The 23,867-nt window shown below is 48.2% G+C and overlaps 1 protein-coding gene across 5 annotated transcripts in view; it reads right to left on the reverse strand.

Annotated features, from left to right (window-relative positions):
• Positions 1–1,019: 1,019 nt before the first annotated feature.
• The window catches only part of DCUN1D2 (defective in cullin neddylation 1 domain containing 2), a 36,732-nt gene continuing 13,884 nt past the window's right edge, over positions 1,020–23,867 (reverse strand). For 3 of the 5 annotated variants that reach the window (XM_084758865.1, XM_084758867.1, XM_084758866.1), the window contains exons 4-7: positions 11,738–11,868; positions 6,204–6,286; positions 3,811–3,907; positions 1,020–3,068 (exon numbers count right to left, since the gene is read on the reverse strand). In XM_084758865.1, the coding sequence (XP_084614991.1) occupies positions 2,989–3,068; positions 3,811–3,907; positions 6,204–6,286; positions 11,738–11,868 (391 nt within the window). In that variant the 3' untranslated portion in view covers positions 1,020–2,988. The remainder of the gene's footprint in view (positions 3,069–3,810; positions 3,908–6,203; positions 6,287–11,737; positions 11,869–23,867) is intronic. The other 2 variants (XR_014774915.1, XM_084758868.1) reach the window with 2 other exon arrangements.

Genomic DNA, 23,867 nt, shown 5'->3' on the forward strand with positions numbered 1-23,867 from the left:
CAGTTATGGGTGTCCTGAAGGGATTGATGCACCTTGGGTGAAAAGTTCCCTTCCTATTCGAAAGAAAACGCTTGGGAGAGCTCTTGTGGTCTTTGCTCTATGAATCAACGCAAAGTCAGCTGGTTGGCTTGAGATGCTCCACCAAGTGAGCCAAGGTGAGATGGCTTGGCCCCTACTGACCTGGCTTGACGCGGTTCAGCCACCATGGCTGTAGAGGCAGAGCTTGAGACCTGCTTTACAGCAGCTGGACCTCTGAGAGCTCTCTCTGCCCTGTGGCTGGGAAGATCCCTCATGGAAGGAGCTCCCGGTCAGAGGCACGGATTCTCTCTCTGGCTTGCAAGAACCACAGAGAGGCAGCTGGCAGGACCCAGCCTAACCAGAGTTCTAGGAAAGAGAGCTACAGAGCCCTCGTGGGGTTGGAGGAGCTTAAGAGAAAGCTAGCTAGGTAGAAGGACACAGATAGAAAGCTTTCTAAAGAGCCAGCAGTTTAGTTGTAGAATCTTGTAGATATTTTGTATATAGTTCAGAAACAAAGTTATGTTGCTGAGCTTGCATCTCCTTTTTCTCCCTCCCCCCCCCCTACTCTTTCTCGTTTTTTTCAAGACATGGTTTCCTTGTGTAGCTCTGGCTGTCCTGGACTCACTCTGTAGACCAGGCTGGCCTCAAACTTACAGAGATCCGTTTGCCTCCTGGGGTTACAGGTGTGCCTCCCATGTATAAATATTAGATAACTTAAAAGGATAAATATTACATTTGGCACTTCAACATGTGGCAAAAGTACATGGAGACAGATGTCGGCCTCCTTGTGTTATAGTAGCTGCAGTAGTATACTCTGATGTGAAGCTCTCACATTCCAGCATGCTGCACTGAGAAAGACACCTGCGTGCACGAAGCTGTCTGTCGCCAAGGGCTTGCTTGCTGCTGCTACAATGGGCCTTTCTGCTGGTCCAAGACAAAGACTAGGGCCTTGATGTGCACAGGTAGGTATTTGTGCAACCAAGAATAAAGGATGTCACAACACCAGGGAAAATATTTTATTTACTATTTCTGAAGTTTTCAGCGTTTCTGTAACATGCACAATTCAAGTGTAAATAACAGAACAGAGAAGCAAAGTTCTCTGAAAAGCCTTCGTTGAGCAAGAGTACGTCACAGCCCATTGACAATCCCGTAGAACCTAACATTTTAAAGTTACAGTTATTTCTTTATTTAGTTTATTGTGTAAGTACATGTGTGTGTAGGGGGAGTGCATGCATTTCGTGGCACATGTGTGGAGGTCAGAGGACAGCTTGTAGGAGTCTGTTCTCTCCTCCACCATGTGGCTCCCAGGGACTGAACTCAGGTTGCCAGGCTTGGCAGCGCGTGCCTTAACCTGCTGAATCCTGTCACTGGTTCGTCTCCTGAAGAAGTTTAAATCTTAAGAATAAAAACGTATTGCAGACTTTCAAATTTTAGTTATTTTTATCTATAAACTTCTCTAAACAGAAGTTAACTACAGGTCAAGAACCCACAAAGCCTGGAAGGACACTTTGTTTCCCAGGTTTTCACTAAGTTGGTTTGGTTACCTATGCTCTCAAAGATGTCCCAGTTTTCCCTTTTACAGACCTGTGTTGACAGGTCGCGAGTGATGTCATCTCACACACTGAGGGGTTGGCTTTGTGGAGACTGGCCTCCTGTACCAGTCTTCAACCTCCTCGGTGAGATCCCTGTTCAACAGCAACAGTGTGCCTCATTGTGGGGCACGTGTGCCTCTGACTGTTCCTAGATCAGGAGCATTGTCCCATTACCAGAAGCCACCCCGACAGCACATTTGGGACATGCTTTCTGCACATAGGTATTGACCAGTCCTCATGTCCTGAAGTGGGCCCAGCATATTTGCTCCAAGGCCATGTTGTAGGCCGGGCAGCAAGGCACGCTTGTGACACCAAGTCTTGGCAAGTGTGAGGTAGGGTCAGCACAGTGATGTTCAGAGCTTGACACCAGATGAGCAGGTAGTAGTATCCGGGCCTCCATGCCTGTGTGCGTGAGTGGATCTTGACCAGACAAACACCAGAAAAGCAGATGGTAACACGGCACAGTGACGCGGTACAGTCCCATGGTATAGACAAATAAGACAAGGGTTTGGGTGTAGGAGATTCTTTCAGGATGATCTATGTGTTTGCTTCCAAATGCATATGGCTATCCAAGGATTGGACACTGGGCGCTGAAGACATTATAGACAGGTAAAGGGAACCAGTGTATTTGATTTGTAAATCTAATTCATCACTCAAAAAGAAGTATTTCTTATGGAAAAATGTCCTTTTAAATATAATAAAATATATTAAAAAAATAAGAAACTTCTCAGGAGGCAGCTTCCAGGCCTAATAATAACCTTATTAGAAGTAAAGCAGGCCCACCAGTTTGTAAACAGTTTGAGATAAACCTGCTGGGTTACATCCTGTGCCGTCCCTGTGCAAACTGCAACAATGTCTTCTAGAGAAAACGAAAGCAAAACATCTAGTAAATCTAGAGATTTGATAATTCAAAACTATCAATCTTGAATACCAAGATTAAAAGCAGCAGGCTCTCTGACAAGGCCATCTTCATGAGGGCGTGGACATGTATAAAAAATACAACATCATTCCTAGGACACAGACACTATTTTGAAGCATAGTTACAACAGGCTTCCAGTTTGGGAAACGCTGGTGCTCACCTTCACATCATGAACTGAACAGCATGCTTTCAGCCTTGCAAACAGGTTCTATGTTGCTTTCTGTACCGACAAGTCATGCAGGCGTCTCCTAAAGTGATAGCCCTGATGACGCGTCCCTGGCATCCCGTGGAGCTTCTCGTCTGCCTGTGAGCCGCTGCAGCCTTTAAGCGGAGGAAGGATCTGCTTTATGAATGGACGAGGAAGACTCTGAAGTCAGCGACAAATGCACACAGCAACCGACCCAGCGGTCTCCTCCAGGACATGGCCCATTCTACCCTCCATCCATCTGGCTTTTTCACCTAGAGAGGGCCACGTCTCCCACCTGTGACTACGGGTCGTGCATATTCTACAAAGTCATCTATAAGGACAGGCCAGGCTCCTAAAGGAAGAAAAATAGGTTTTTATGATAAGTCTTATGACATTATTTTTACATTAAAAACGTTCTTCCCCCAATTCTAACATCTAAAGAATCAAGATGATTTGAAGCTTATGCAGTTTGCATCTGATCACATGACTTCTGCTCCCGGAAGTAGGGTCACTGAGTGGTGGGGGTAATAGCCTTGCGATCACTCACTCACTGACTGAGCCTACATGTTGGCTTCTCAGGCCTAAGCCAATTTATAGGCAGTTAGAACCTGCTGACTGGGAATGGAAATATATGGACCTACTGCTTCCTAGGGCCCAAGGAGCACTAATCCCCTAGTTATGAGCTGGGTAAGGTTGAGTGTAGAGGACAGAGATGCGGGGCATGATGTGGACTGAATGCTGGCAGTGACAAGGTAATGCCCACAGGCGTGAGGCCTGAAGGTGCTCTGGACAAAATCCAGGCCAGCCACCCGGGGCCAAGCTCCTCTGTCAGGTCTCTGCTGTGCGCTTCTCTGGCATGGGGAGGAGAAACAGACAACATGCCCAGATGTTTGATGCCTTCTGTAAGGCATCCTACCCAGGCTTGATGTGGCTATGGGAGCTGACACGGACGGAAGCAGTTCACTGCTCTTATCCCTGTGGGTGGGTGGCCTTTCTTGGTCACTGTCTGCCCCTTGCTCTGCAGGTGGTCAGTTGGCATCATAGGTCATGTGAGCATTTCTGGAAACCCTGTGAAGTCCTACAACTTCTAGTACCTTCTTCATCGTAGTTAGACAAATCATCTGCAATCATGTTTCCAAAATCTAGAAGAAGGTTCCAAGTGTCCCTTGGGATTGATCTTTTGTGATGCTCCTAATACATAAGAGAAAAACACCCACCAGGTTAAGGTTCACATCATAACTCAGTGGAGGGGACACACTGGATTAGTAAGTCGTCTTCCTTCATGTGACGAGGACAAATCCAAAACCAGCGCAGGTGAAGGTAACGGTCCTTTATATCAACTGTATGTGCTGTGTGCCATGTGTCCAAATAAAGAATACTGACTTACTTACATGCATTTTAAACATGAAAACGACACATTTCTGGTTTGGTCCCACAGACAGCCAGTCTCTAAATGTCTTTGCCCTTCCCCTCTGGCCTAAACTGTTCAGAAATGACGCGGGGCAATATGGAGTTCTTACTATGTCACATTTATACTTCTGCACACCAAGTGTTTCTTGAGTGTGATGAGATCGCCGTCTAAAATAATCTTTGTTACTTAATGTTGCAGTTACATCACAAACATGGAGACTAATACCACGCCTGTGCCACAGAGAGGCAAGTTCTGAGCCAAAGCTGGGCCTCCAGGGCTCCGGTCTCATCCAGCTCTCGCCTTACTGCCTACGAAAGCACTCATGTCGTCAACCTGTACACGTCAGTACATGCATGAACGCAAACAGCTGCTAAGTGTGCATGCTACCTTAAATCTTTTCACTTTACCTTTTTTCTGTGCATGCGTGTAGTTCAGAGGACAACTTGTTGGGGGTTCAGTTCTCCCTGGGGATCAAACTCTGGTTGTCAGATTTGGTGGCAGGTACCCTTATCTGCTGAGCCATCTTTTTTTTTTTTTTTTTTTTTTTGGTTTTTTGAGACAAGGTTTCTCTGTGTAGCCTTGGCTGTCCTAGACTTGCTTTGTAGACTAGGCTGGCCTCGAACTCACAGCGATCCACCTGCCTCTGCCTCCTGAGTGCTGGGATTAAAGGCATGCGCCACCACGCCTGGCTGCTGAGCCATCTTGCCAGCCCTTGTCTTACATCTTTATTGTTTTTTTTTTAAGTATATTTTATTTATTCTTTGAGAACTTCATATAGTAAATTAAACATCAACAGCCAGATTGTCAGTTGTTTCTACAGTTTGTCCCCGCCCCTGTCCACCCCACCAACATTAGGTCTGAGAGGTGCCCAGCTGACACACTGATCTGATGTCACCGCTCTGTGCACTGTTCTGTTGAGTAAAGGCTCTCACTCTGATTATCGGCCTTCCACTCAGTGGACACTGTGTCTGCTCTAGCATCCTGCTGTCTCTGTGATGTGCTGGCACCTTCTTATTTCTATACACATGGTTGTGAGGTTCTTGGGAAGATGCCTGTAGTTTGGGTGCATACCAAAGACGAGAGCCTGGTGAAATAGGCCAGTTAATCCCAGCTATTTAGTAAGCCAGGCAAGAAGATCCCAAGTTCAAGGCCTGCCTAAACTTGTCAAGTCCATGCCCCAAACCAAACATGAACTGGGGTGTGGTTAGTTGTGGAGTACTTGTCTAGCCTGTATGATGCTGTAGGTCTCATCCCAAGTGTCATGGGATGAGTGAAGGAGGACTGGGTACCGCATTATTAACCACTGAGCATCTTATAAGTAACGTGACACATGATGTCACAAAGCCCGTCCCTAGGCCACTGAGACAGTGTTTGCTCTACACATTCTCTATGAATGCTACCACTAAAGAAACTGAGGTACAGAGAAGTAAAACGCCCAAGGCCACCACTCTTGCCTGTGGCAGGGCAGACTGCGTGCTAGCCGGGGTCACAGATGGGGTCACAGGCGGAAAAGAGGAGGGATGTACCCAGCCAGGACGGGATGTGCTGTGGGAAGCCTTTCCTGGTTGTCCCTATAAGACAGTATCGAGCACACCACAGTGCCTGCCTCAAGACACCACCCAAAAGCCTCCTGTCCAGCCCTATGTGGCGGAATGCGTTTTCAAACAGTGTCAGATCACACATGATGGCCAGGGCACTTCTGGACCACAAAAGCTGGTCCACACTCTGGAGTCCCGAGTGCCATGCAGCAGGTGTGCGTCTGGTACTTTGTGGATTTGCAGTTCCTCAGGAGAAACAAAGGCCTCCTCAAAGGAGATGGCAGGATGAGAGCTGCTGAGATCTGCAGCTGACTCACAAGCAACATTCTGGAGGAGGAGCCGCTGTAGAACAGCCTGGAGCAGCTCCTACCCGGCTAGCATGGAGCTCGATACTTAGACTAGCTGGCCTTGAACTCACAGAGATGTGCCTGCCTTGCCCTCCAGAGTGCTGGGCCTCCCCATGCAGGACCTACATTCTAGCATTTTAAATAAGACCTTCCTCTTAGTTAGGCACAATATGCAAGGAACGGACACTTACCAGCAGAAATGTGTTCCAAAGATCTAAGAACTTAAACCTTCCAGACAGTACTAACTTCCAATATGCAACAGCCATTTCTAAATCTGGCAGAGAGAAATGGGAGATGAGGGAGCAGAGGGAGTTGGGGTGGGAGAGAGGGAAGGACAGAGAGAGAAAGAGAAGGGGTGATTAATAAACCCCAATCTTTTGTTTTCCTTTGGAATAAAAATAATGATTTGGCAATCTTCCCCAATAGTCACAGAAGAGCTGATTTACACAAGTCTTTCCGGAAATGGACGAGATCTAATTTTATGAATCTGAGGACATTTCTTAGGAGGCACTTGTGTGACAGCTAGCCAGTTTTGGAGACTTGCGTCCCATGTGGATCAGACTGAACTACATGCCTGACCCAGCTGGTGCTGCCGTCTAGATCCGGCTGGTTCCCAGGCAAACTGGGCGGCCTAAGGATTCTCAATCCTCAGTGCAGTCAAGACAAACTTCTACATGTTTCCACCACTGCGACCAAAGCCAGCATCCTCTCCCTCAACTAGAAGACAGTGACTTCCTCACCATTCTTAAACAAATCGACACTATAGAGTGTTTTAAAGGTGTGTTTAATGGAAAACGAATTCTGGGTTTCAAAGAGCCACTGGAACAGAATCTCTAGGCAGAATTTTCTGGAATAGCAGTTTACTCCTTTTTATATGCTAAGACCTAGCATAAAGGGACCTGGCTTACAGGGACAAGGCAAGCCTGTCTCTCAGCTTGGCCACTGTTAGTCAAGATGACTACTGCTAACCACAGACAATAAAAGGAGAGCTATGTTGAAATAATCTCCTAATTATATTTATGCATATATGTCAGATAAAGCAAGGTGAAAAGCAGGTTGGCAGCCATATTAAGAGGACAGGTTAGTTTATATGCAAATATGCAATGGGGCACCTTTCTTGACTGGCTTGGTCCCTGTCGGACAGCAATGGTTAATGTCAGTGCTCTAACTTGTCATTGCCGACGCTGATAAACCGGAGATGAGTGGCAGACAGCACTGCGCAGGACACTAGTCCCTATGGTTTATAGGGTATGCTGCAGGCTTGATCCGTCCTAAGCACGCTGGAGTCTCACTCAGAAAGCAGAGAGCTGGAGAGGTCCGAGTGATGGCAGGTGGAGGGCTGCTAGGCCTTACCTATGGGACCCGCTGTAAGGCTAAGGTGATTAGTCTTGTCCTGCTTACAAGTCTACTCCTTATCCCTTAGGAAGGGCATTACGTGGGGTCTACATGCAACCCATGTTAATGATGTAACGCGCTCACACTGGGAAATGGAGGAGAACCTGAGGAGGAAAGAAAAATAACGTTTTACGGCATACTTCATAAGCTGCGTGCGTCTGGGGTACTTCTGGTCCTAGCAACCCTCCTTATAAAGCACCTTATCTGGATGTGCAAGAGTTACATGACCAAAGGGAAATGTATACATTTACAACATTTAATATTCCCATGTGAAAATGTCACAGTGTCCAAGTGAGCTTGGCCATTTACAAAATACTAACTATAAAATCCCCAAACAGTAAGGCTTGAGACTGACGTCAGGGAAGGAGGCATAGTTACTTTGGTATGAGAATGTTTGGACACCAATTTCTTTCCAAGAACCTCTAAAAAGTCCATTTCTTAGCTGGGCATGAAGGCACATGCCTTTAACCCTAGCCCACACTCAGGGAGGCAGAAGCAGGTGGATCTTGGTGAGTTCCAGGCCAGCCTGGTCTACAAAGGCCAGCTAGTGATACACAGAGAAACCCTCTCTCAAAAAACGAAAATAAGCCAGGCTTGGTGGTACATGCCTTTAATCCCATTCGGGAGGCAGAGACAGGTGGATCACTATGAGTTCTAGACCAGCCTGATCTACAAAGCAAGTTCAGGACAGCCAAGATAACACAGAGAAACCCTGTTTTGAAAAACTAAAAAACAAAACAAAACAAAACAACCCCCCCAAAACCAAAATATGTAAATAAGTAAATAAAGAAATAAGAAGTCCATTTCTTGATTAAGAAAGTGCTAGAAGGTAGGCTAATTAGAATGTACATATGTCATGCTCCACTAGACACAGAAGCATCCTCTGTTCAGAAAAAAAAAATTACCTAATTAGTATGAAACCTCATTTCCTCAAAAATGGAGACTCCCAAAGCCAGAGAGTTTAATGGTGGCCAGCGTGACTTCACTTAAGTTTGTGTCCAGACAAAGAAGCAAGCCGAGGGCAGCTCAGCAGCTGAGTACTCACCTGGCACGCGTGAGGCTCTCCGTGTGATCCCAGGAGCAGGCACATGAGTGCGCGCATGCATGCACACACATACACATACATGTCAAAAAAAATGTAATTAGCCCCTTGCTTAGGTTAACTCTCTGCCGAGAACAGAATAAAGAAGGGCATCACATGAAAACACTGTAGCTGGGGCAACGGCAGCAAGACCACAGAAGTCCAGGACTTCGGGGCCGGTGTGGGTAACGTAAGAACCCTTGTCTCAAAAACACCAGTACTGTACACATGACACTGGCATGCACAGACAGGAAACACAGGGAACAGAGAACAAACTCCCTTGCTGTCAAGCCAACAGCAGGATGTGCCTCCTCCAGGAAATGCAGAGCATGCCTGCCGTCCGCCTCTGCTTCTGCCAGTTGCTGAGCAGACACGCCATACAATATACATACATGCTCTAGAAAGACTTAAGCTGACGGCTCTGCTTTTAATTCACACTCACAAGGTGACCCAGTCACAGGTGGATCACCGTGAGTTCCAGGACAGCCAAGGCTGCACAGAGAAACTCTGTCTTGAAAAACAAACAAAAACCTGGATAAGACTAGTCCTTGGTTCTTTTGAAAAAGCCCTTAAAAACCTTCCTCAGATAAAAGAAACAAACTCAGTAGCTTTTAGCTTTCTGGTGAACGATTTGATAAACAACAGTATTCTCAGAAGTAAGTAAGACCGTCCTTTGTTCTTAGCAAAGGGATAATTACATTTTCTGTAGCTTTTACTGGCCAACTCTACTGCCTGAGGCTATGGAGATTTAAAAAAATGGAGGCTAAATATATTAAGCCTGTATCTTTTGTTTTTGTTTTTTGTTTTTTTGGCTTTTTAAGACAGGGTTTTGCCGGGCGTGGTGGCGCACGCCTTTAATCCCAGCACTCGGGAGGCAGAGGCAGGCGGATCGCTGTGAGTTCGAGGCCAGCCTGGTCTACAAAGAGAGTCCAGGACAGCCAAGGCTACACAGAGAAACCCTGTCTCGCAATCCAAAAAAAAAAAGACAGGGTTTTTCTGCTTAGTCTTGGCTGTAGAGGACTCTCTTTGTAGACCAGCTAGGCCTTGAACTCACAGCGATCCACCTGCCTCTGTCTCCTGAGTGCTGGGATTAAAGGAGTGTGCCACCACACCCAGCTCCCTTTTTTTTTAAAACTGTTTTTTGGAGGAAGGGTCTCACTATGCAGCCCTGGGTGGCCTGGAACCTGATCAGGCTGGCCTCAAATTCACAGAGATCAGCTTACTTCTGCCTTAGAGTGCTGGGACTGAAGGCAGGAGCCAACATACGGGGCTGAATCAGCACTTGTTGATGGTCTCAAAGGCACTGAGACAAACACAGGGCCTATGGGGAATTCCCGAGGCTGGTCTTTATAAGAGCTGCCCTGGTCATGGTGTCTCTCCCCAGCAACATAACACTGGCTAAGACAACCAGTAAGAGGAAGGGGTGGGGCAGGGAAGGCAATATCGGGTAAATATGGCCAGTGTATTTAATACACTGTTTGAACATTTCACAATGGAACCCATTATTTAATACAGTCAATATAACTTAATAAAAGGAAACAAAAACAAAAACAAAAACACCCAACAACAGCACTGGGTTCTGCTTATCAAAGAGATATGGAAATAAATCATTAACCAACCAATCATTAACAGGTCCTAGAGGTTATTGGGCACAGTATTCAGACTCCATTTTTCACTGGAAAAAAAAAAGTATGGCTTCTTGGAGAAGCAGGTGAGCCTAGCTCTGAAGAAGAAGACATCTGGCTAAGTCTTGCGCTGTCCTGCAGACAGTGAGGGAGCAGCCGGTATCCTAGGGGTCAGATGAGGAGACCGGAGTCGGCCTGAAAAGGGGTCTGCTGGCTACAATGGACAACCCAAGCTTCTGAAAGGATCACTAATAGTCACAGCTTAGCCTTCAGTGTGGCAAAGCATGGTTTACCTGAATCTCTTTTGGTTTTCGTGCTGGAGGTGGAAGCCAAGGCTGTGTGCAGGCTGAGACTGCAGCCCGCCACTGAGCACTCCCTGGGCCTCAGCATCTTTTGAATAGGGATCAATACATCAGGGTTTCGGCAGTGGCTCTCTGATAGGAAGTGATATCCCTGCCACCTCCTGAAATCCCAGCGCACCTATTCAGACAAGTTTTTAAATGCAACCCTGAAGGCTGTCAGGGGGGGAGGAGGCTGCTTCAGAGGCAGACCAGCCATGGCCCAGTACGCCAACGTTAAAACATCAGCAGAGAAAACAAGCCTCGAAGAAAGCTACCCTAAGGGACTGCTTTGCAAGTGTGGGAAGAAAGGCCACCCGGCTGTTCTGCCTCTTTGGACGTGTACCATGCTGGAGGAGAAGGACGGGGAAGGTGACAGGAGGAGGGGGCGGGAAAGATGGAGGTGAGAACACACACATCTGCACACAGCTGTGTGGCTGTCAGGACAGGCACTGCAGGTGAGGCCTTCAACCAGGTGCACGCCCCTTTCTAACGCCCTGGGTAAGCTGAGTCCTTTGCAGTACCGCTTCTATTTACCAGAATTTACCTTCTAGACAGACCTTCTGATACGCCTGTAAATCCTTATTTCAAAGACCACATAAGCCCTATACCTCAGGTTTGTAAGAGGATTCATATAAATACATAAGTCTTTTACATAGTCCAGTCTAGTAATGGTAGGTTGATATAGATTATGCTTAGGAAGAAATGAGCCAGAAATAAGCCAGTACTCAGATGCAAAACCACATAAAACCCCCAAATAATTCAAAACCCCAACCTGGAATTTTCAGTTACAAACTTCCCAGATGTGTGCATTTGCAGTGAAGCTCACGTGGAACTATACAGTGCTGCAGGAAGCTGTGCTGCAGGTGTGCTATGCTGCAGGTGTGCTATACTGCAGGTGTGCTGTACTGCAGCTGTGCTGTGCTGCAGGTGTGCTGTACTGCAGCTGTGCTGTGCTGCAGGTGTGTTGCAGCTGTGCTGTGCTGCAGCTGTACTGTGCTGTGCTGCAGCTGTGCTGTGCTGCAGCTCCGTGTGCAGTAGAGCTGCTCCAAGGCGTGGCTGGCAGAACCGCCATGTAGGGAACAAGTCCCAAACGTTCAGGCTGTCAGCTCTGATTTGCAGTAACAGAGACAACATGAAACACAACTAGCTCACATTTTAACTTTAAAATATTTAAATTTAGAAGCCAAGAGATACGCTCAGCTGCGTGTGCTGGGATCGCGGCGGCTCCGCCCACTTAAAACAGGACTCGCCCCAGGCACCTGCAGACCTGGGCTCACACTTACCTAAGCCCTTTTGCCCAGGGTTCTTAGCGAAGGTGAAGGTAAATTGGTAAAAGTCCTTGAACTTCGCTGAGTCCTTAAGTTCTTGCTCTAGTCTGGGAAGAAGGGCTTTCAGCTTCTCTGTGCTGTCACACCTGCGACAACAGACAAGGACTTGTTACTTGTGGTCTGCCTGTCTGCCGTCCACTCTTCATCTTCAGAAACCTCATCTCCCAGGATCCCTTGTAAATGCTGTTAGGATCTTGAAGTACAGAGCTGTGAAAGTGCTCAACCCAATGGCTGTGAGCTCTGAATGTGGGAAAGGAAGGTATGTGTGTTACATCAGGAAAAACCCAAAGTGTCCCCTCCCTAAGGGCATGGCTCCCTCAGGAGCTCCGTCCATACTGAGGCCAAGTGAGGTGGCTTAGTGACAAGACGGTGAGTGTTTATTCACTGACCACAGAACTGGACCACACTGTCAGCCTGGGCCAGTGCCACCACTGTGGGGCAATACGAGGGAAAGAAGGCTTACCGCTTATGCATTTAGGGGCCTCAAGTTGAGTTTGAAATAGGCAGGTGTTACAAAACCTGTTTTGGTTTGGTTTGGTTATTTTGAATCAGAGTCTATGTTTGGTTTTGGTTTTGGTTCTTCTGAGACAGGGTTTCTCTGTGTAGCCCTGGCTATACTGGACTCACTTTGTAGACCAGGCCTGGAACTCACAGTGATCCACCTGCCTCTGCCTCCTGAGTGCTGGGATTAAAGGCGTCCGCTACCATGTCTGGCTCTAGAGTTTTTCTATGTAGTCCTGTCTGGTCTGGAGCTGTGTAGACCAGGTTAGATTTCAACTCACAGAGATCCATCCATCTGCCTGTCTTCTAGGTGCTGGGATTAAAGGTGTGCACCACCTTACCCAGGCTGTATTGTATTAAAATTTGATTTTCTTCCAAAAGGACGATCAGCTTTAAAAACGGTAACCAGCCTGGGGCTGGGGTGTGGCTCTGTAGTAGACTGCTTGCCTACTGTATGTAGGCCTGGGCTCCATCCTCAATACTATAAAACAAAGGCATGTCCTATGAAAGTCTTCACTTACCAGGAGATTGGGATAGATGTAAGGACATCCTACTGAGACTCTAGGTAAGAGAAATATAGGAGATGGAGAAATAGAAGGACCCAGAGGATCCTAGAAACCTACAAGAACATCGTGACAGGTAGATCAGGGCCCAGGGGCATCTGCTCAAACCATTGCACTCACCAAGGATAGTACAAGTAGTAAACATCGAACCCCTACTCTGATCTACCCAATGGACAGGACATTCTCAACAGTTGAGTGGAGAGCAGGGACTGACTCTGACATGAACTCTGGTGCCTCTTATTTGACCACCTCCCCTTGGTGGGGAGGCCTGATGGCACTCAAAGAAAGAATAAGCAGGCTATCAAGATGAGACTTGATAGCCTATGATCATATAGAGGGGGAGGAGGGCTTCCTCGGCCATAGACCTAGGGGAGGGGAATAGGGTGAAAGCGGGAGGGAGGGAGGAATGGGAGGATACAAGTGATGGGATAACAATTGAGTTGTAATCTGAATAAAGTAATAAAAATTTTAAAAACCTCTGAATTAGAATGGAAACAAAACAAAACAAAACAAGACAAAGAGCCCCCCACCCACAGAAGCCCAAAATACCTCAGTAAAAATACTGACTGTTCTTCAAGGCATAAATGTGGCACAGTGAGACAAGATTGCTCTTTTCTGCTTCAGCTGTACAACAGGGAACACGGTAAGAACAACATGCAAGCGCCCAGCAGGGGAAGTCCAACTAAGGAAAACCAAGGTACCCCCGGCTGTCCTCTATCCTGGATCCTTACGGAGTGTGGATATGGACGTAGCACAAATGTGCTGACTCCTGCTGGTGAGCCCAGTGCCAGCTGCATCCGGGTAACACACCTGCCGCAGGCACCAGGCTCACACGCGCAGGCTGAGGACCTTCCCTCCCCAGCAATCTGAGGCCGGCTCCCTTGTTTTCCTATCCGTCTCTCCCACCCTGACTTCACTCCTGCACCTCTGAGCTTGATGTAAATGTGAGCTCACGCTACTTTGTGCCTGGTCTTTTGGGCCTACATCGTGTGTGTGTGTGTGTGTGTGTGTGTGTGTGTGTGTGTGTGTCTCACTCTGTGGTATATGCAGATACAACTCAGCCAGCACCTTTGCCACAGGAGCCATATATATATATATATATATTTATATACATAAAGTATAAATAATCAAATACACTGATGGCGAGTATGTAGGCTGTTTGTAGTCCTCTCATCACAAATAACAGTTAGCATTTCTACACACACAGCCTGTACACATGAACATTAAGTCCCATGAGGCGTGTGTCCCTGAGAGAAGCAGCTCTTGGGTTGGTGTGAGTGCACCTTCCATGTGGTAACAATGTGAGAGGCGCACACCACAGCACCCCAGGCCAATCTCACTGCATGCTGCTGGGTCTTATTGCAGCCAGTCTCGAGGCTCCACCCCACTTCTGGTATTTTCACCGGCCCCTGGAAGTGCTTGCTCACACCTCGTTTATTTCCAATCTGCCACGTTCTTTAAGAGGCGGAAGCGTCTGCCAGCATGTATTCCTAAAGTAATGTCTTCCTACTTTAGGTTTTTTATGACGAGAAGTTTTTGTTATTTATTTGCACAAACACTCTAAAAAAAAGTCCTTCCTTTATCATGTTTAATTGGTGACGTTTTAAAACTTAACCTTTTGCATGTTCATAAAGTTATTTTCTGCATTACTTATTAGAGGTTAAATGCTTTCAGCATTGAGAACTACAACCCACTTGAAACCGATTAAACAGACTTGGAAATCATCTTCCTTTTATGGAGCTTTGCAGAAGAGGCTGTTTAAAACTAGGGATTTCTTTGCCTTGGAAGTTTGGTAAATGGGGCTGGAAAGATGGCGCAGCAGTTAAGAGCACTGGCTAGTCTTCCAAAGGACCCGGGTTCAATTCCCAACACCCACCTGGCAGCTCACAGCTGTCTGTAACTCCAAGATCTGACACCCGCACACAGACATACATGCAGGCAAACACCAATGCACATAAAATAAAAATAAATTATTTTTTAAAAAGTTTGGTAGATGAAGCAAATCCTAAGTTTTCTCTTTGAAAAAAAATTTTTTTTTTTTTTTTTTTTTTTTTTTTGGTTTTTCGAGACAGGGTCTCTCTGTAGCCTTGACTGTCCTGGACTCATTTTGTAGCCCAGGCTGGCCTTGAACTCACAGCGATCCGCCTGCCTCTGCCTCCCGAGTGCTGGGATTAAAGGCGTCCGCCACCACGCCTGGCTTTCTCTTTGAAAATTTAAATTACAGATTCTAGTAGCATGAGTGAGAATGTCACCAAGAGGATCACATGTTTCAACACTTGGTCCCCAATCAATGAAACTGTTTGAGAAGGATTAGGGGGTGTGTTTTGTTGGAGAAGGCATGTCACCGAGGGTGGGCTTCAAGGTTTCTAAAGATGTTTCGCCTCTCTCTCTCTCTTCTCTCCTCTTTCTTTCTCTCTCCCCCGCCCCCTTCCCTCTCCCTCCCTCCAGCTTGCTGGTTAAGATGTAAGGGCTCAGCTGTTCTGTCATCACACCATCACGGACTCTAATCCTCTGGTTCTAAGCCCCAAATTAAGTGCTTTCCTTTGTAAGTTGCTTTGATCATGTTGTTTTACCACACTGATAGGAAACTAAGACACAGGTTGACATGTTTAAGTTACAAAATTACCACAATTTCCTCTTTCTTTCCCTGTCAGTTTTCAGCAAGCTGTATTTTAAAAATCATTTTTCTATTTCAAATGGGCTGTCAAGTTTCACTGGCATAAATGTTCGTGATAAGTGTCTGTGGGGCTCTGCAGTGAGGTCTGCCACCCTTATGCGATTTGACTTTGTTAGTTTCTAAAGCAACAAGCTCCTGCTCTTGCTGATCCCACCACTCTCTCCTTTTAATATTGCTATTAAACTACTGCTTTTGGGGGTTGTTTTTGAGACAGGGTCTCATCGTGCCGCTCTGGCTGGCCTGGACCTCACTTACGTAGACCAGGCTGGCCTCAAACTCAGAGATCTGTTGCCTGTCTCCCTAGTGCTGGGATTAAAGGTGTGTACCACCATGCCTGGTTTAAATTATTGTTCACTACTACCACCCCTTTAAATTCCTTCTTTCTACATTGCTGTTTTCCCCTCCTGCTATTTGTACTTTACCTCATCCTCCTCATCTTCAGGTGATGTGGATTAAACCCGGGGCTTAGAGCACGCCCACTTCTGACATCACCGCCTTGCCTACCTCCTTGCTCTACTGTCCTACTGAGGGATGACATTGTCCTGGCTAGTTTCCTGTCAACTTGACAAATGCTAACATCATTAGAAAGAGGGACTCTCAAGAAAACACCTTCCAGGGCGATGGTGGCGCATGCCTTTAATCCCAGCACTCAGGAGGCAGAGGCAGGTGGATCTCAGTGAGTTTGAGGCCAGCCTGGTCTACAAAGAGAGTCCAGGACAGCCAAGGTTACACAGAGAAACCATGTCCCAAAAAAACAAAAACAAAAAGAAAAGGAAACACCTTCCTACAACTAGCCTGTAGGCAAGTCTGTGGGGTATTTGATTAGTGATTGATGTGGGAGGGCCCAGCTTACTAAGGGTGGTGCCGCCCCTGGGAAGGTGGTGTCCTGGATGGTTAAACAAACAAACAAAGGACAGGCTGAGCAACCGGAGCAGGCCAGCAGGCTGAGCAGCACTCCTCCACGGCTTCTGCTTCAGCCCTAGCCTCCAGGTTCTGCCTTGTTTGAGTTGCTGCCCCAGCTTTCCTGTCACCTGAAGTGTACAATGAAATAAACCCTTTCCTGTCCAGGCTGCCTTTGGTCATGGGTTTTATCACAGCTAAGACAAATAACTTAGCCAGTGCTCACCTCTTCCTGTTTACCCCTTAAGAGCTAGAGCTCTGCAAGTTTTGACGCCAGCCTTTTCGTCACCATTGTGCTGGGTGCTTTTTATGTCCACAGCTAAAGGCATCTGAGAGGAGGGAACCTCAGCAAGCAAATGCCCCCCCGTAAGGCCGATTGTAGGGAGTTTTTCTTAATTAGTGACATAAGCGTGTGCTCTAGAGACCGCTTTACAGACTTTCAGTTTTCCAGCAGCGCAGAAGGACCAAGTCCCAAGCACCAACAGTGAGAGTTAGAAAGACCAACAAGTGGAACAAGTGGCCTTTGTACCTCACAAAGCCGGCCAGGAAGCTTAACAAGTAAAATATATTTTTGTTGGGTGTTTTTATTTACTTTTGTGTCACATCTGCTAAATGATCAACATCTTAAGTCATTAATCCTAACTGTGTAGGTAAAATAGAGAAGCAAAAAACAAAATAATATTTTATTGGTATTTAATACAGCACCATAACACATTATACATTTAGTATAAAATAACACAAGTGGTTAAAAATCTTAGTCTGTTCTTCGCTGTTAATTCAAAATTGAAAGAATATTTGTTTTAAGATATTAAGCTTTATTTTTATTAAGTTATATGTATGCACTTAAGTTATGTGTGTGCACATGCACACATGTGTCTATGTGTGCTGAGAAATTATAAAATTATAAAATGTAAGACGCTTGCTTGCCCTGCCCAGAGGCTTCTCCCAGTTCTCGTTACTACTAGCCTCAGAGTCCCACCCTAGTTCCCAGAATAGCTACATGCGAGCTCCCGATATCAGAAGTCCCATATGGTTTCTAGTAACCGCCCTAGGGACCCACACCCAAGTCCCCACAAGAAGTCTCCCACTGCCAATGTCCATATGGTTTAAGCTTGATAAGGAACCCCACGTGCTTTGTGGTTTTTGCCCTTAAAAACTAGTCTGTAACAGCTACTCGGGGTCCTTCACCTCCCGAGGCTGAAGGGACCCTGGCGCGTCAGTAAAAACAATAAACCTTTGCTTTTGCATCAGTGTGTTGTGCCTCGCGTGGTCTCTCACGGCGACCCCCCTTCCCGAGTTGGGTGTTAGAGTCCAACATTTGGTGCGTTGGCCGGGAAGTTGAGGTCGCCCGAGACCCCCGACTCACCCACTGAAGGTTCCCCTCCCCCCGGCCCGGGCCGCCGACGGACGACTGAGACGTAAGTGACTTTTGTTTCGTATTTGTCTGTATTTTTGTTTCTCTGTAGCGCGCAAGTCAGTAGCAGGGACGAGAAGTAAGGGCAGACGTGCTGAGCACTCTCTCTCCCTCACCCTAGAGGACGCTCTAGGTGGTTTGGTATCACCCTGGAGGACGCTTCAGTGGTGTTCTGGAGGAGCCCTGACGGCGACACCGTCAGTCTCCTCAAATCAGTAGGCGAGCGTGTCCGCACGCCGCCGTCAGAATCAGTATTTTTGGTTTGGCGTCGATTCAATGCTGCGCAGCGTGTGTTCGCTTGTCTACTAGTTGCGTTTGTGTGTGTTATAGCCCTCTTTGTATTTGTGTTGACTGAAGCGACCAACGCTGACATGGGACAGACTGTGACCACCCCCTTGACTCTAACGCTTGACCATTTCAAAGATATACGTGCCCGCGCACACAACCTCTCTTTAAGCGTCCGCAAGGGACGCTGGCAGACTTTTTGCTCTTCGGAGTGGCCCGCCTTCAATGTAGGCTGGCCACCCGAAGGGACCTTTGACTCACTGACTATCACTAGGGTAAAATCCATTGTCTTTAGTCCAGGGTCGCGTGGCCACCCCGATCAGGTACCCTATATCTTAATGTGGGAAAGCTTGGTTTCAGACCCTCCCCCCTGGATCCGCCCATTCCTGCCGCTGAAGCCTCAATTGAAACCTGACACCACCCTCCTGCCGGTAACGTCCTCAGCTGCTGGAGATCAGGACCAGACTTCAACTTCCCGCGATTCGATTTCTCGGCAGTTCTTGAAACCTGTTATTCCCCAAGATCCAATGCAGGACCTTCTCCATCTGGACTCCCCTCCTCCGTACCCCCTACCTCTAACCCCACCAACTTCGTCTCTACCCTCTACCACCTCCGTATCTACCCCCTCCACTGTCTCACCCACAGCACCTCCTTCCCCTGACCCTCCTCTTACCCCAGCACCCGCTCCCTCCCCTCCTCGCCTCCGCCTCCGCCGGGGCCCCACTGAAGACCAATGGCAATCTTCCCTCTTTCCTCTCCGTACAACCAACGGAGAAATCACTTACTGGCCTTTTTCAGCCTCAGACCTTTATAATTGGAAAAACCATAACCCCCCTTTCTCCCAAGACCCTCAGGCACTGACATCTCTGATAGAATCCATTCTGCTGACACACCAACCCACCTGGGATGATTGCCAGCAGCTGCTGCAGGTGCTCCTGACGACCGATGAACGACAGCGGGTCCTCCTAGAAGCCAGAAAAAATGTTCCTGGCCCCGGGGGCTCACCCACACTCCTGCCCAATGAGATTGATGCAGGGTTCCCCCTCACCCGTCCAGACTGGGACTATGAAACCCCAGCAGGTAGGGAAAGTCTCCGTGTCTATCGCCAGACTCTGCTGGCAGGCCTCAAAGCAGCGGGCAGACGCCCAACCAATTTGGCCAAGGTAAGAACCATAATTCAGGGAAAGGATGAGAGCCCTGCAGCCTTTTTGGAGAGATTATTAGAGGGGTTCCGAATGTATACCCCGTTTGACCCCATGGCAGCTGAACACAAGGCAACAGTAGTCATGTCCTTCATAGATCAAGCAGCTCCTGATATTAAAAGGAAGTTACAGAGACTGGATAACATTCAGTCCTTCAGCACCCAGGATCTTGTGAAAGAGGCAGAGAGGGTATATAATAAGAGAGAAACAGAGGAAGAGAAGGAGGCTAGGATAGCAAGGGAACAAGAAGAACGAGAGGACCGTCGAGAAAGACGTAGAGGCAAAGAATTAACTCGGATCTTGGCCACAGTGGTAGCTAATAATTCTAGGTCTAAGGGGCAGGATAGAGAGGGGGGAGATCGGAGGCGGCCCAGGGTAGAAAAGGACCAATGTGCTTATTGCAAGGAGAGAGGCCATTGGATCCGAGACTGCCCTAAGAGACCCAGAGACCAGAAAAGGGTTCCAGTCTTGGCCCTAGGCGAAGATAGTGACTGAAGGTGTCAGGGCTCTGAAGCCCCCCCCGAGCCCAGGCTAACTCTTACAGTCGGGGGGCAACGTACCACCTTCCTGGTGGACACTGGCGCCCAACACTCAGTCCTGACCCAGCCAGCTGGACCAATGTCATCAAAAACTTCCTGGGTCCAAGGAGCAACTGGAGGCAAGTTACACCGATGGACTAATAAACGGACTGTTGACCTTGGCACAGGTATCGTGACCCACTCCTTCCTAGTAGTTCCTGAATGCCCTTATCCCCTGCTAGGAAGAGACTTGCTAACCAAATTGGGGGTCCAAATACATTTCTCAGAAGAAGGGGCACAAGTACTTAACTCCATGGGAATGCCTGTGCAGATTCTTACTGTCAAACTGCAAGATGAGCACAGACTGTTCGAACCCACCCCTCAAGGGCCTCTTTCAGAAGATAACCCATGGCTCCAGCAGTTCCCTCAGGCATGGGCAGAGACTGGAGGGCTCGGACTAGCCCACACACAGCCACCTATTATTGTGACTCTTAAACCCTCGGCTGTACCAGTCTCAATCAAACAATACCCAATGAGTCAAGAAGCCCGGCTGGGCATTAAAAAACATATCCACCGATTCCTGCAACTAGGAGTCTTAAAGCCTTGTCAATCTCCCTGGAATACTCCACTCTTACCTGTAAAAAAGCCAGGGACGCAGGACTATAGGCCCGTGCAGGACCTCAGAGAAGTCAATAAGAGGGTGATAGACATCCATCCCACAGTGCCTAACCCATACAATCTACTGAGCACTCTAAGGCCGGATTTTACTTGGTATACTGTTCTAGACCTTAAGGATGCCTTCTTTAGTCTGCCCTTGGCCCCCCAAAGCCAATTGTATTTTGCCTTCGAATGGAAGGACCCTGAATTAGGACTCTCAGGACAGGTGACCTGGACGCGCCTTCCTCAAGGTTTCAAGAATTCTCCTACCCTGTTTGATGAGGCCCTGCACCAGGATTTGACTGACTTCCGCACCCAGAACCCTGAGGTGACACTCCTGCAGTACGTGGATGACCTTCTATTGGCTGCTCCCACCAAGGAGGCCTGCATCACCGCCACCCAGCACTTACTCCAAGAACTAGGTAACAAGGGCTATCGTGCATCGGCCAAGAAGGCCCAGATCTGCAAAAAGGAGGTAACATATTTGGGTTATGTCCTGCATGAGGGAAAAAGATGGCTTACCAAGAGCCGAATTGACACGGTGGCCAAGATTCCCCCACCTCAGAGCCCCAGACAGTTAAGAGAGTTCTTGGGGACAGCAGGCTTCTGTAGATTATGGATACCAGGCTTTGCTGAATTGGCTGCCCCCTTATACCCTCTGACACGGGGCACTGACTCTTTCCAGTGGGGGGCCCCCCAGCAACAGGCCTTTGAAGCCATAAAGAAGGCCCTCCTGTCTGCCCCAGCCCTGGGATTGCCAGACACCACGAAGCCATTCACCCTCTTTGTAGATGAAAAACAAGGGATCGCCAAGGGGGTATTGGCACAAACTCTGGGACCTTGGAAACGGCCTGTGGCCTACTTATCTAAACAACTAGACACTGTAGCCGCTGGATGGCCTCCATGCCTGCGCATTATGGCTGCCACTGCGCTGTTGGTTAAAGATGCCAACAAACTGACCTTGGGACAATCCCTGACCATAGTCACGCCTCACGCATTAGAGGCAGTGATACGCCAGCCCCCCGATAGATGGGTCACCAACGCCCGTCTCACTCACTACCAAGCTCTACTCCTAGACTCCGAACGTATCACCTTTGGCCCTCCAGTTACCCTCAACCCTGCCACATTGCTGCCAGCCCCAGACCAAGGACAAGAGACTCCACATGACTGTCATCAAGTGTTGGCTGAGACACATGGAACTCGAGAGGACCTCCAAGATCGTGAACTTCCAGAAGCCGACCACACTTGGTATACAGACGGTAGCAGTTATTTGGACTCAGGTACCAGACGGGCCGGGGCAGCAGTGGTGGATGGGCAGAAAGTCATATGGGCCCAGGCCCTTCCCTCGGGGACCTCTGCCCAAAAGGCTGAGCTTATAGCCCTAACCAAAGCCTTGGAACTCTCTCGAGGCAAAAAGGCTAATATCTACACTGACAGCCGGTATGCCTTTGCCACTGCCCATATACATGGGAGCATCTATGAACAGAGGGGCTTACTAACATCAGAGGGCAAAGAGATAAAAAACAAGCCCGAAATTAAAGCCTTGCTAAAAGCCCTCTTCTTGCCTGCTCGAGTGGCCATCATTCACTGTCCTGGGCATCAAAAAGGACAGGACCCCATTGCCCTGGGGAACCAACAGGCAGACCGAGTGGCAAAACAAGTCGCCTGTATGGAGGCCCTAACACTGGCCCTAGAGGCTGATAAAGCCAATCAGGCAATCAGCCAAGTAGAACCATATATCTACACTTCAGAAGACCAAGCCAAGGCTCAGGCCTTAGGGGCCTCATTAGACTCAAAACTCCAACAGTGGATCAAAAATGGCAAGACTGTGCTACCAGCCAAAGAGGCAACTGCCATGATCCAACAGATGCATGCCTGGACCCACCTAGGATCAAAAAAGCTTCGACAGATCCTGGACAAAACAGAGTTCATCATCCCTGGAGCCAATGCCCTGATTGACAAAACTGTAGCCAATTGCCAAGCCTGCCAGCAAGTCAACGCTGGAAAAAGCCAAGCCCCAGAAGGAACCAGGGTCCGTGGGGACAGACCAGGAACTTACTGGGAAGTTGACTTCACTGAGGTAAAGCCCCCAGCTGCGGGTTATCGATACTTATTGGTCTTCATAGACACTTTTTCAGGATGGGTAGAAGCTTTCCCAACCCGACGGGAAACAGCACAAACAGTAACCAAGGCTATCCTAGAAGACATCTTTCCTCGGTTTGGACTCCCTAAGGTAATTGGGTCAGACAATGGGCCAGCCTTCATCTCCCAGGTAAGTCAGGGATTGGCCAAGATCCTGGGGACTGATTGGAAATTACATTGTGCTTATAGACCCCAAAGTTCAGGACAGGTAGAAAGGATGAATAGAACCCTAAAAGAGGCCTTAACTAAATTGACCATAGAGACTGGCTTAAAAGACTGGAGACGCCTCCTACCTCTGGCCCTGTTTAGGGCCAGAAACACCCCTTCTCGTTTTAATTTGACTCCATATGAGATTTTATATGGAGGGCCACCTCCTCTGTCTACTATGCTCAATTCTTATCAGCCCTCTGCTTCCAAAACTGATTTGCAGGCTCGCCTAAAAGGACTACAAGCAGTACAGGCCCAAGTTTGGGCCCCCCTTGCTGAGATCTACAAGCCTGGCCACAACCAGACAGGACATCCTTTCCACGTCGGTGACTCAGTCTACATTCGACGACACCGGTCCCAAGGACTCGAGCCTCGGTGGAAGGGACCCTATACAGTCCTCCTGACCACACCCACCGCTCTCAAAGTAGACGGAATTGCAGCTTGGGTACACGCCTCCCACGCCAAGGCCGCTCCTCCTCCTCCTCCAGACCCCGAGCAACGCTCCCAATGGCGCCTACACCGCTCCGGAGATCCTCTAAAGATAAGACTCACCAGATCTGGTCTTTAACTGTGCTCTTCCTCATGCTGGCCCTAGGGACAGTGGCCTACCTCAATCCCCATCAGCCCATGAAACTCACTTGGCAGGTCCGATCCCAACTGGGGGATGTGGTCTGGTCAATATCCCGAGAAGCCCCCCCCCATACCTGGTGGCCTGATCTAACCCTAGACTTGTGCCTCTTAATTGCTGGCTTAGATACTTGGGATATCCCAGAGAGAAGTTATAAAGAGTTACCCATTCTTTCTGAAGCCACTCATTACCAAAGAACAGCAGCCTTAGGTTGTGCCAGGCCCTGGTCAAGATGCCAGTTACGACTGGCTCCTTTTTATGTTTGTCCTCGAGATGGTAGATCAAGATCAGAAGCCCACCGATGCGGAGGGCTGGAAAGCTCTTATTGTGCTGCCTGGGGGTGTGAAACGTCAGGCTCTGTCTATTGGAAGCCCTCCTCGACATGGGACTT

This window comes from Acomys minous, assembly GCF_964271855.1.
Source record: "Acomys minous genome assembly, chromosome: 15".
Classification (NCBI taxonomy): Eukaryota; Metazoa; Chordata; class Mammalia; order Rodentia; family Muridae; genus Acomys; species Acomys minous.